General features: G+C 37.8%; 1 protein-coding gene across 1 annotated transcript; it reads right to left on the bottom strand.

Moving 5' to 3' along the window:
- On the bottom strand, positions 1078-1926 carry LOC109850946 (mannose-specific lectin 3-like). The gene is given in 3 exon segments (XM_020421029.1): positions 1078-1225; positions 1228-1606; positions 1608-1926. Coding segments are annotated over 3 exon segments (792 nt in total). The 5' UTR covers positions 1877-1926; the 3' UTR covers positions 1078-1081.

The raw sequence follows: 13019 nt of genomic DNA, 5'->3' as shown, positions 1-13019 counted from the left end.
ACGTCTGACAAAACGGCTGGGTTTTGTGAGTCGACTCATGATAGGCATGAGTCGACTCAAGCTGATGAGTCGACTCATGTGCATGTATGAGTCGACTCACAATCTGAAAACTGGATTTCTGAATTCTTCCAACAATTAAACCCTCCACTAAATCCTAATCATCCAAACTAAACCCGGCTAAAATACCAAATTGCTATTTAAAACAGGCCCACTTTACCACTTTGGTATTTAAAAAGTCTCCGGCATCTTTTTGATATAAAAAATGACTAATTTTTGTGAATAAGTCCTAAATATAACCGGCAATCACAAATTCGGGCGAAAATATCACGTGCTATTTATTACCGTTAATAGAGGCTGTCGTGGACTTCATTAGCGAGTTGGGAGGCAATGTAAGTGCTCATAATTGCTCGACCCGTAGGGTGAAATTTTTTGATGAAATTTAATTTCGGGGTTTTTTTGAAGGATAAGGTATATATCTGGTAGGAACGGTTCATGAAATTTCATACGGACTAAATGGATATCAAACATTTGTAAACAAATCTCAAAGTCTAATCATCTAATGCGCGCCCATTGACACGTACGTCTTTAGAATTGCTGTGGACAAAGGGCCATAATCTATACCCATGCCCTAATTAATTAATAAGAGCCAATTGCAATTCGGCAAAGTTATTCAAGCAGTTGTTTCAAACGGGAGGCTACTAGAACCCAACATCAACATACAAACTTACAGCTTCAGCCTTCGGCTGCACGCATATATAATAACCAAACACAGCAGCGAGCGACCAAAACCAAACACACAATTAAAACCAAACAAATAAATTGTTGAATTAATCTTGTAACGTTATGCATTTCATAGGTTAATTAGTTGGTTACTTAGTGGGTTAAGTGTTTAGTTAGTTAGTTACAGGTTTCTTGTGCACGTTGTGCACGTTTGTAAGTTAGAAAAACTGTTTTGTATTTTGTAGTTTTATATGACAGTAATGAATGTGTGTGGATTTAGAACGCCTGAAAATTGGTTTTCTTTCCTTGTCACAAGTGTGTGTGTGTTTCCAGCAAATTGAAGAATCAATTCCAACATAAATCAAGTGCTCGCAGTGGACCAAACAACGGGTCCATACACAACAGCCTGCCCATGGACCTTCAACACGAGCACGTAATCCCCATCCTTCCCCCCTCCCACCTTGCTACTAACCCACACGGCCTTATACCGGTCATCGGCTACGACCACAGCTGCCCTCTGTGATCGAGCCTCAGGAAGCAATGCTTCCCTTCGCCAGCACTCGACGACTGCCACACGGCGCGGTCAGAATTCGCCTTCGTCAGCTCCAGGTTACAATCCTCCCGCATTACCAACGAGTAGTCCCTCGTCGCCAGAGACGCCCCGTTGTACAGAGTCTGCGACGAGAACAGCAGGTTTCGCACCACCGGGATGATTCCGTCGAGTTCAGACTCGTAGACGACATTTTTGGGGCTCGGCGAGCTCGGTTCAGGCGTCGACCAGACGGATGGGCCGTAGACGGCAACCTGTCCATCGGGGCGCAGGACTGCGGCGTAGTTGCCTTTTTTTGGGCTGGGTGAGCCGGAAGTCCAGGCGGTGGACCCATCGGTGGCCGTGGTCGCTGAGGGTTAGGGTGCAGTTGAGGCCGTCGGAGTGGGTGTTGGATTGGAACCCGTTAGCGTTGTTGTAGAGGACGAGGTTGCAGTCATCTTGGATGATGAAGGCGGTGTTGCCATACGAGAGTTGGCCGTCAGTGGTGAGGACTTCTCCCGTCAGGAGAACGTTGCTGTCGCCGGCGATGACGAGAGTTGGAGGGATGGAAAGGAGAGCGAGGAGAGCTGATAAAGAGAGGATGAGGAATGTGATTGATATTGCCATTGCTAGCACTGCTAATGGGGAGTATTAATTATGTCCACTATTAATAGAAGGAAGAAAAAAGGGATAAAGTGCACAGGAACTTATTATGTACAATAATAGTTTTGCGGAAAAAAACACAAGCTGAATTATTGAAGATGCTCATGGATTTTAGGAGTTTAGCGGATGTTGAATATGGCAGGAAATATAATAAATATGACAGAAAATATGATAAAATGCAGTACGGGACAAATATATATTGTCATTTCCAATCTATCATGCATGTACCTTCTTATTTCTTTCCACTTTGCTTAGACATTTCCATACTTAATCTTTACAGAAATGAACTCATAAATCAATAAATTATCATTGGGAGACAATTTCTCTTCTCTTCTAAATTTGCAAAAGAAAATTAGAATTTTTATAATATGATACTAATTTACTCTCCAATGAACATTTATACATGACTATTATCCTGGATAAACATTGAAATTTTTGATAAATTACTTGAGAAAAAAATAGAGTAAGTATCATTTTTAAAAACAATTATTATAGAGATTTTTGAGAATTTTTGTAATTTTCCAAAAAGACAAGTAATTTTTTTTCTCTCAAACAAAATATTAGTAAGTTCTTTTTTGGACAATTTACTAGAAGATGCCAGATTGATTGGTTATACAATTAAAAAAAACTCTATAAGGGGCTTTTGTAAAGTCATATACCCTTAATTATATGTCAATGTATTGGATTTTTTTTTTTAATTTATACAAAGAACAATAGAATGGAAACATTGGTGCGAATTTTAATTGTAGAGATGGGGCTTTAAGAATTTATCCAAATAATAACGAGATTCGCAGAACAAGGGGGCATGATGCGAGGCGATCAGTCAGCAAAGGCGACGGAGCGGAGTCGTCCTTTGGCATCTAGTCCCAACTTCATGCAGGAACAACGCGTTTTGGACAGCCTCCACGTCATGTGGGGCCCACAACATGGCTGCTTAAGGAAGATTATTCACCGATTGATTGGTGGAACAAGAAGCTCAAAAAGAATTTGGATATCTTCACTGTAACATAGAAGTGAGGATATCACTGTTTTTAATCTTAAGTACTGTTGATTATCCAATATACATTTATAATATAATCTAAATCTAATACTAATCATATATCCATATATTATACTCGTTTCTAATTTATACTTAACGAAAAATCACAACCACTAACTAGATTAGACAGATCAACTATATTCTCACATTGGAGATTTGGTATAGAGAACTCTTAATTAAGACTTTCCTTTTGTTAGGATTGTGTCTTTGATTCTTTGTATAACTTCATGAAAATTAGATAGGGTTAGAGATCTATCATGATTAGAAGATTGAGTCTCATCATAATTAGAAGTTTGAATCCTATTCTAATTAGAAAGTTAGACTAGAGATAGGATTTTGGTTTCCATATATATATATATTCTTCTATCGTTGGAAAAAAACTAAGAAGAGGAGAAGTGAGAGAGCCAATATTCTTGTACTCTAGGATTATCAGAGGACATAGCCTGATTCAAGAATATCGTGTGAGAGACGAGGATTTCGTAGTCTTTGTCAGTACAAAAGATTACATCATTGGGAGAGGGTTTCGTAGTCTTTGTCCGTTCAAAAGATCGTAAGGAGAGGGCTTCAGAGAGAATATGAGAGTTGACTATGTATATGAGGTTGACAGATTGAGAGACGAGAGTTGAGTGATTCCTCTTGTAGTTCTCTCTGATACATAGTGAATTTCTCGTATTGTTGCCCTGTGAACTTAAGTCGAAGTTGGCCAACCGAACCACGTAAATCTTGGTGTTCTTTCTTCTTGATTGTGGTTGTTTTATATCTTGTTGATTGTGATTGGCTTTCGAGTTGTGCAGATTGCAGTAGGCGGGGAAACTAAATTCCCCAAACACCTTTACGAACATCAACAACTTATGTGTTGGAGGATACATATGTCGTCATCATCATCAAAAATAAGTTTAAAAAACTAGAAACATTTCAAAAAATTAAACCAATATAGTTTATTATATGATAGAAACTATTTTCTTTTTCAACATTTTTTATAGGGAACGCACTATCATTTCCTTCAAATTCTTCTACAATTTCCTTCCAAACCAAACTTAAAAAAAAAATCTTACTTTCCTTTCTTTTTCTTTCCTTTTTTACTTTTCTTTTTTCTTTTTATTTCCCCCCAATTCCGTCAAACCAAACGTAGCCTAAAGCTTTTAAGGGTCAATCACAAAGCACAACAGGAATCACTTGATACAGGCTCAAAAATCATAAGCAAATAAATTAAGCCTATAACTTAGGACCTGTTTGTTTAGTAAAAAAAATGCAGCAAGGGGCAGTAAAGTCTCGGAATCCACTAAGGGTGTTCTCTGAATCCACAAAGAATGATCTCTGAATCCACGAAGAAATATTAAAAGAGAAATTTTATTGATGAAAAGATATACTTCTAAGGCTTACAATACTCTGCGTAAATAGAAAAAAACAAGACTACTACTTATGACTCAAACTTTATCAAAAATAGAAATAACAAAACTCTTCCTAAAAGGACTCCCTAGGATTAGGGAAGTAAATTAGTCAAATATGTCTGCTTCCCCATAAATATGTATGTCGTGTGTTCTACATCACTATATGACCATGCTTTTTATGGAAATGGCATTGCACATGAGAATAGTGATTAGCTCCATGCCTGCTAGAGCTATCTTGATTGTCATCAGATCTTCCTCGACCATGGCCTGAGCTCCTTCCATGACCTTGACCTCCATATCCACCTCCACCTCTGACACGATCCCTTATGGATTTAACCTCAACGTGATCATATTTTTCAGAGGAGGGCTGTAGCTTTGCTTGAAATGCATGCTCAATGGTATTTTCCTTCGATTTGTTAGGTCCCTATTCATGTGCTTGCATTGAACCCGTTAGTTCATTAAGGCCCCGTTTGGCAAAAGGTTAAGAAAGAGGGGTTAAAGAGAAGGATTAATGTACTTAGCCCATTCGATGATCTAAAGGACTAAATTATTAACACGTTAAACAAGTTTTATTTTAGTCATTGTGATAAGTTTTAGTGTTTGGGAATAACAATGATTTTGACTATTTTCTTTATAATTAGAAGGGTTAACTCTTAATCCTTCTAAATAGGAGTATTAGTAAACCCCTCATTTTAATCCCTCTAGAGGGATTAACTTAACCCTTCTATATTTTTTATGTTTGGTAAATTATGGAGGGTTAACTCATTTTAACCCTTGTATAGATTTTTTGTGTTTGACGGGTTAAGAAGTGGTTAAGTCTCCTTAACCCCTCACTTAACTCTTTGCCAAACGATACATAAGGTGTCGTTTTCATTAAGGTGTCGTTTGACAAATGGTTAAGTGAGGGGTTAAGGAGACTTAACACATTCTTAACCCGTCAAACACAAAAAATCTATACAAGAGTTAAAGTGAGTTAACCCTTCATAATTTGCTAAACACAAAATATATAGAATGGTTAAGCTAACCCTTCTAGAGGGATTAAAATGAGTAACCCCTCAAAATAAGGGGTTTACTAATACTCCTATTGAGAATGATTAAGACTTAACCTTTCTAATTATAAAGAAAATAGTTAAAATTCTTGTTATTCCCAGACACTAAAAATGATCACAAGAACTAAAATAAAACTTATATAATGAGTTAATAATTTAGTCTTTCAGATTATTAAGTTGGTTAACTATGTTAATTCTTCCAAACAGGGCTGAAGTGAATAGAGAAATTCTTCGTTCAAAGTTGATCGTGAGCAGGTAGCTACAGCGTGCCCGGATCGGGTTCGGGCCGAATGAGTTTGGGCCCAATAGTCCAAGCCCACTACCGCCCATTCGTCAAGTAACCAGTTTTCTTGCTGCCTCATTAGTTTAAAACCCTAGGTTTCCCCCTTCTCCAAGATTTCCCTTTCATTTAGGTTTCTTGGTTAGGTTTTACCGGAATAAAGATTTTCCTAATGGCCGCCAATAATGGTTTCCCATCGAATCTTATATTCAAGTTATATTATATATATATATATTGTCTAACCCATGACAGCAGTGTCTTTGTGAACGAATATTTCTAAGCTTTTTACGTGAATTTATTATTTGACTCTCAACGAACAGATCCCAGGAATGGCTGAGAGTGGATACAGAGTAGACCTCTTCAACAAGTAAGATAATTTTGAATACAGAGTAGACCTCTTCAACAAGTAAGATAAATTTTTTTTTTCTCATAGGTTCATGCCGAATCATTAATATTTTGAGAAATTGTTTTGATAGTAAAAGAGGAAGTAGGTTGTGCCTATATAAACTCATCATGCCTCACGTGATAATGCTCAGTTTAAGTTAGTAGGGGTGTGCACTAGTAACAGAAATCTTGAAATTTACAAAATCCACCCGACGACTTGAAATTTTTAGCACGTGTTTCAAGCATTTTCTTCAGTAAAATCCAATTTAGTGACAACCTGCCACGATCAATTTATGTAATCATCAATCATGTAGCTATTAGACTGTTTAAGCTGATTTTAACTCTCTTTTTTTTGTTTAATATCTGTTTCAGGCTCACCCGCACTTGCTTTAATAAATGCGTTGAGAAAAGGTACGCGCTGAAATTTATTGTACTCTTTCAATCTTTTTGTGTGTAGGTTACTTGGGTCTTTTTTTCTTTGGTTAATTATTATCTCCCCAAGTGTAACCATATTTTGCATCTTTGATTGTAGATAGGAACATCTAATTGAGTTTGAGCATGAGAGAATTCAAAGAACCCTTGTTTCGTTATCTTTTTCCAGATATATAAAGAAGCTGAGCTTTATATATGGGTGAGAACAGTTGTATTGATCGTTGCGTCTCAAAATATTGGCAGGTAAATAGCTATGATAATCTCCTTCTTAGATATGGTTGCTCAGGATTAGAAAGTTGAAAAATAGATAAATGGGAGATAAATCAGGAAGGATTTTGACCAGATGATACAAGGTTCTCTCATATATGTGGCGATTGATTGTTAGAATTTACCATCTTTTTGAGGGCTTTAAATTTTCTTGCCTGCTGTTCAAATCCTTGCTAAGGAGGTTGTACTTTCAATTGCTTCATGTTGGGAAGAAATATTTGGAGGTGATGGAGAAAGTGTTTAAGAATTCGGGAGACAATAGAAAATTTAGGAAGAAGAAGATTTTTATTTCTTTTAAACACCTTAGAACAACTTGGTTCTTCTTGATTACAAATGAGAGGGAAGGGAAGGTATTTATAGCCTCCAAAGTACAAAATATCTAGAATATTTTAATCCTAAATCTAGAGAGTTCTAGCATAATATCTAGAATTTTATATTACAATTATCTAGAGAAATATCTAGATATTCATTCTCTATAATTTTCTAGAACATTTTAAGGAGGTGGAGATGTTTAGATATTTCTAGAGAAAACTCTAGAACTTGGATCAAGTATTGGGTTTTAGCCCAACAAGTGATAACTGGATCATTGATCCAATAATTAAACTTGATCCAAAATCAAGTTTACTTTTCAACACCCCCTCTTAAACTTGATTTTGCTACTCCAAGCAAACTCCTCATCTTGATAAAATCTTCGCGCTTGAGAGGCTTGGTGAAGATATCAGCTACTTGATCATTCGTCTTCACGTACTCCAATTGAACGTCCCTCTTGGTAACACACTCTCTAATGTAGTGATAACGAGTGTCAATGTGCTTACTTCGATCATGGAAGACTGGGTTCTTTGCCAAAGCTATTGCTGACTTATTATCCACTAAGATCTTCGTTGGCTCCTTTTGTGACAAACTTAACTCCTTTAACAGGTTCTGTAACCAAACAGCATGGCAAACACATGAAGTAGCCACTACATACTCCGCTTCACAAGTAGAAAGGGTGACAATTGGTTGCTTCTTTGACATCCATGTGAAAGTTGTATCTCCAATGAAGAACACGAATCCGCTTGTGCTTTTTCGGTCATCTACGTCTCCACCCCAGTCGCTATCGCTAAATCCAACAAGCTTGTAATCGTCAGAAACAGAGTAATACAAACCAAAGTTTATGGTACCTTTGATATAGCGAAGTATCCTTTTAGCTGCCTTGAAATGAGTTGTTATTGGATGCTCCATGTATTGTCTCACAACTCCGACTGCATATAGGATGTCAGGTCTTGTGCACGTTAAGTAGCGTAGGCTTCCAACCAAGCTCTTAAATAGTGTTGGATCTACACTCTCTCCTTCTTCTTGCTTTGACAATTTGACTCCACATTCCATTGGCGTGCTTACTGGATTCGAGTCATCCATCTTGAACTTCTTAAGAACCTCTTTAGCATAGCCTTCTTGAGTAATGAAAATTTCATTATCTTCTTGTCTCACTTCAATTCCAAGGTAGTAAGACATCAATCCAATATCGGTCATCTCGAATAAGACATCAATCCAATATCGGTCATCTCGAACTCCTTCGTCGTCTCTATCTTGAATTCCTCGAACATACTTGGGATTGTTGCCTGTGAATATCAAGTCATCTACATACAAGCATGCAATCAATAAATCATTGTTTTGAGTTTTGATATAGAGTGCATGCTCATATGGACACTTGATGAAACTTTTCTCCTTGAAGTACTTATCAATTCGAGTATTCCAAGCTCTTGGTGCTTGTTTTAACCCATAAAGCGCCTTCTTTAACCTCAAGACTTTGTCTTCTTCTCCCTTGATTATGTAGCCTTGTGGTTGCTCAATGTAAACTTCTTCTTCAAGATCTCCATTTAAGAAGGCTGATTTGACATCCATTTGATGTATCCTCCAATTGTTGTGAGCTGCCAATGAAATAATTAATCTAACAGTTTCTAGACGAGCAACAGGAGCGAATACCTCGTCATAGTCGATTCCCGCTATTTGACTATAACCTTTTGCCACCAATCTTGCCTTGTATCTTTCAACTTCTCCTTTAGAGTTCTTCTTTGCTTTGTACACCCACTTCACACCGATCGCCTTATGCCCATTTGGAAGTGAAGCTAACTCCCATGTCTCATTCTTTTGTATCGCCTTGATCTCTTCATCCATTGCATTTCTCCATGTCTTCTTCTTCATAGCTTCTTCGAAATTCATGGGCTCGCAATCCGTAAATAGACAAAATAAAGTAAGATTGTCTTGATTTTCAGTTACCTCGTAAAGTTCTTGCGGACTTCTGAAACGTGGAGTCCTTTCACTCGAACTTTCATCTTCTTGAGAACTCGTTGTTGGTGAAGTTGGTGGGGGTAACAGGCTCCTCTCTTGGTTGCTCCAATTCATCTTCTTCAACATGTGGAAAGAAGTTGTAGTCTTCATCATTTGATCTCCAATCCCATTCTCCTTCTTCATCAAAGATGACATTTCGACTAATGATTGTCTTCTTTGTATCAGGATTGTAGAGCTTGTAGCCTTTGGAGTTAGCATCGTAACCAATGAAGATGTACTTCTCACTTTTGTCATCTAGTTTGCTCCGCTTCTCGTCCGGTACATGAGTGTGAGCAAGGCTTCCAAAGACTCTTAGATGAGAAACACCGGGCTTCCTTCCGCTCCAAGCTTCTTGTGGTGTTTTTCCCGAAATACTTCTTGTTGGAGATCAATTTGATAGATAAACCGCGCATGCAACTGCTTCTGCCCACAACTCTTTTGGTAGTTTCTTACTTTTGAGCATGCTCCTCGCCATTTCAAGGATTATCTGGTTCTTCCTTTCTGCAACTCTATTTTGTTGAGGGGATCTCGGCACCGTCAATTATCTTCGAATACCGTTATCTTTACAATACTTCTCAAATTCCTTGGATGTGAATTCTCCTCCACGGTCGGATCTCACGGCTTTGATCACAAGGCCACTTTCCTTCTCGACATGGGCTTTGAACTTTTTGAAGTTTTCAAACACTTCTGATTTTTCCTTCAAAAAGTAAACCCATGTTTTTCTTGAAAAATTATTAATAAAGAGAAGAAAGTAGTTACTTTTACCGAGTGATCTTGGTTTGATCAGGCCACATACATCTGTATGTATGAGTTCCAATGGCTTCCGCGTTCTTGTGTCTGACTCCTTTGGAAAGCTCATTTTGAATTGCTTTCCAAGTAGACACCCTTCACACATTCGATTTGGATGGTTGATGCAAGGGAATCCTCTCACCATCTCTTTTTAAGAAAGTAGCTCTAATCCTCCAAAGTTGAGATGCCCGAATCAAAGATGCCAAAGCCAGGACTCCTCCTTGTAGCACATCTTGAGACATTGTGCGATGTCATTTTGAATGTTAAGAACAAACATTCTATTCTTTGACATCGGCACCTTGGTAATGAGATTGTTTCCTTGGTCTCTTATAGAAAGGTTATTATCCTTTAATCGAATATCATAACCTTTCTCTAAGAGTTGTCCAAGGCTCAATATATTGGTCTTCATGCTTGGGATATAGTAAACGTTGGAAATAAATTGATGATCTCCATTCTTCAATCGGATGAGAATATTTTCTTTACCTTTCACCTCCATCTTCGATTCATCTCCCAAAGCCACATTTCCTTTCATCGATACATCAAGCTCCACGAACATGCTTCTTTTCCCGCACATGTGATTGCTTGCACCGCTATCGAGGTACCACTTGTGAATCTCATCTTGTTCATCTTTCTTGTAAGTCATCAATAGCATATCATCTTCTTGGCTTCTTTCTTTAACATAATTGGACTTCTCTTCAACTCTATTATTGTTCGGAGCTTTGCATTCGGAAGCTTAGTGTCCAAACTTTCCACAATTATAGCATTTAATGCTTGACTTATCGTAACTTGGTTTTTGATTTCCTCTCCCACGACCTCTTGATGAGCTTTCTCCTCTTTGGTTGGTGTTGTCATCATGAGGCCTCCAACCTCGTCCATTTCCATATCCACGACCTCGTCCTCGGACTTGACCGCCACCTCGTCTTTGATAACTTCGTCCGCTTTCTTCTTTAGTTTGATCAATCCGCATCTTGAGTACTTGTTCTGCAATATCTTCCTTTTCTTCTTCTTTTCCTCATAAGCTTGTAACGACCCAAGAAGTTGCTCCATCGTCATAGCCTCCAAATCCTTTGTTTCTTCAATAACAGTGACAATATGCTCGAATTTTGGATCCAACGATCTAAGAACCTTCTCCATGATTCTCACCTCATCTAACTTCTCGCCATTTCTCTTTAGGTTATTAGTAACCGTTAAAACTCTTGAGAAGTAATCGGAGACGAGTTCACCTTCCTTCATTTGCAACGCTTCAAATTCTCCTCTTAGAGTTTGAAGACGTACCTTCTTGACTTGATCTGCTCCCTTGTAAGAAGTTCGAAGCTTCTCCCATGCTTCTTTGGCCGTCTTTGCTCCCGCGACCTTCTCGAATGTATCTTCATCTAGACCTTGATAGATTAGACAGAGAGCCTTCTTGTCTCTCTTCCTTGAGTCTCTCAAACTATCCTTTTGAGTTTGAGATAGACTACCATCATTCTCCAGTTCAATGAAGCCTTTCTCGACTATCTCCCACACGTCATGTGCTCCTAGGATAGCCGTCATTCTTAGACTCCAATTGTCGTGGTTGCTCTTTGTGAGCATCAGGACTTGAAAGGGAACACTGTTACTCGCCATCTTCAAGGGAATCTTCTAGCTCTAATACCACTTTGTTGGGAAGAAATATTTGGAGGTGATGGAGAAAGTGTTTAAGAATTCGGGAGACAATAGAAAATTTAGGAAGAAGAAGATTTTTATTTCTTTTGAACACCTTAGAACAACTTGGTTCTTCTTGATTACAAATGAGAGGGAAGGGAAGGTATTTATAGCCTCCAAAGTACAAAATATCTAGAATATTTTAATCCTAAATCTAGAGAGTTCTAACATAATATCTAGAATTTTATATTACAATTATCTAGAGAAATATCTAGATATTCATTCTCTATAATTTTCTAGAACATTTTAAAGATGTGGAGATGTTTAGATATTTCTAGAGAAAACTCTAGAACTTGGATCAAGTATTGGGTTTTGGCCCAACAAGTGATAATTTGATCATTGATCCAATAATTAAACTTGATCCAAAATCAAGTTTACTTTTCAACACTTCAGTTGGAATCTAGAACTTCATTTCCGGTCTTCATTCTCTCATATATGCTACTTAATTTGGCATTTGGACCTGACTTAAAATTTCTCAGCTCATTTCTCAAATTTTCAGTTGGCTGTCATTTTACCCATTTCTAGTAACCCTTTAATTTAGACTCCTATATGGCTTCAACAATATGATCAAATTTGGAAGGCAAGCTTCTTAATACCTTCTCGACAACCCTTTGATCTGTTAAATCTTCTTCACCTAGAGCTCGAATTTGACTAGTTGACTAGTAATCATAACGACCCTAGAGAAAAAACTCTTGAATAGATCGTGAAGATTTCATAAAAGCTTGAAGTTTTAGGGGCTGTTTGGATAGGTTTTTTTTTGTGGTAAAAGAGGAGAAAGCTGCCAAAAATGTCAGCTTTTTGGCAGCTTTCCCCTAAAATCACCTTTTTAAGGGGTGATTTTAAGGGCTGTTTGGATGGGTTTTTGGGCGGTAAAAGAGGGGAAAGCTGTCAAAAATGTCAGCTTTTTGGCAGCTTTCCCCTAAAATCAGCTTTTTAAGAGCTGATTTTGGGGGAAAGCTGCCAAAAAGCTGACATTTTTGACAGCTTTCCCCTTTTTTACCGCCCAAAAAAACCCATCCAAACAGCCCCTTAGGGGAAAGCTGTCAAAAAACTGACATTTTTGACAACTTTCCCCACTTTTATCACCAAAAAAAGGAACCAAACAGCCCCTTACTGTAATAACCTTGTCAGATCCTTGGTATTCATTCTTCAAGATGGTCCATGCATCCTTTGACTTTATAGCTGCGGCTATTCTTGGAAATATGGAAGTAGTGACTGCTTGTTGTACCATGAGCATAGCTTTTGAAATTTTCTTCTGTTTCTCCTTCAACTCAGTCTTTTGTTGAGCAGTAAGAATTGCGCGCGCCTCCATTTTCATCTGGATCTACAAATAACCATTCTCAACAAGATCCCATAAATCTTGAGATAGGAAAAAAGTTTTCATATTTATCTTCCAAAACTCATAGCATTAATTCACCATTATAAATGAGAATTAATGACTGAGAGTCAGATTGAGGGTATTACCATTTGGTTGCTAGCGGCTTCA

Source organism: Asparagus officinalis, chromosome 7 (assembly GCF_001876935.1).
Source record: "Asparagus officinalis chromosome 7, Aspof.V1, whole genome shotgun sequence".
Classification (NCBI taxonomy): domain Eukaryota; kingdom Viridiplantae; phylum Streptophyta; class Magnoliopsida; order Asparagales; family Asparagaceae; genus Asparagus; species Asparagus officinalis.
Note: the sequence above shows the minus strand (reverse complement) of the source record. Positions and strands in the feature narration are given on the sequence as shown.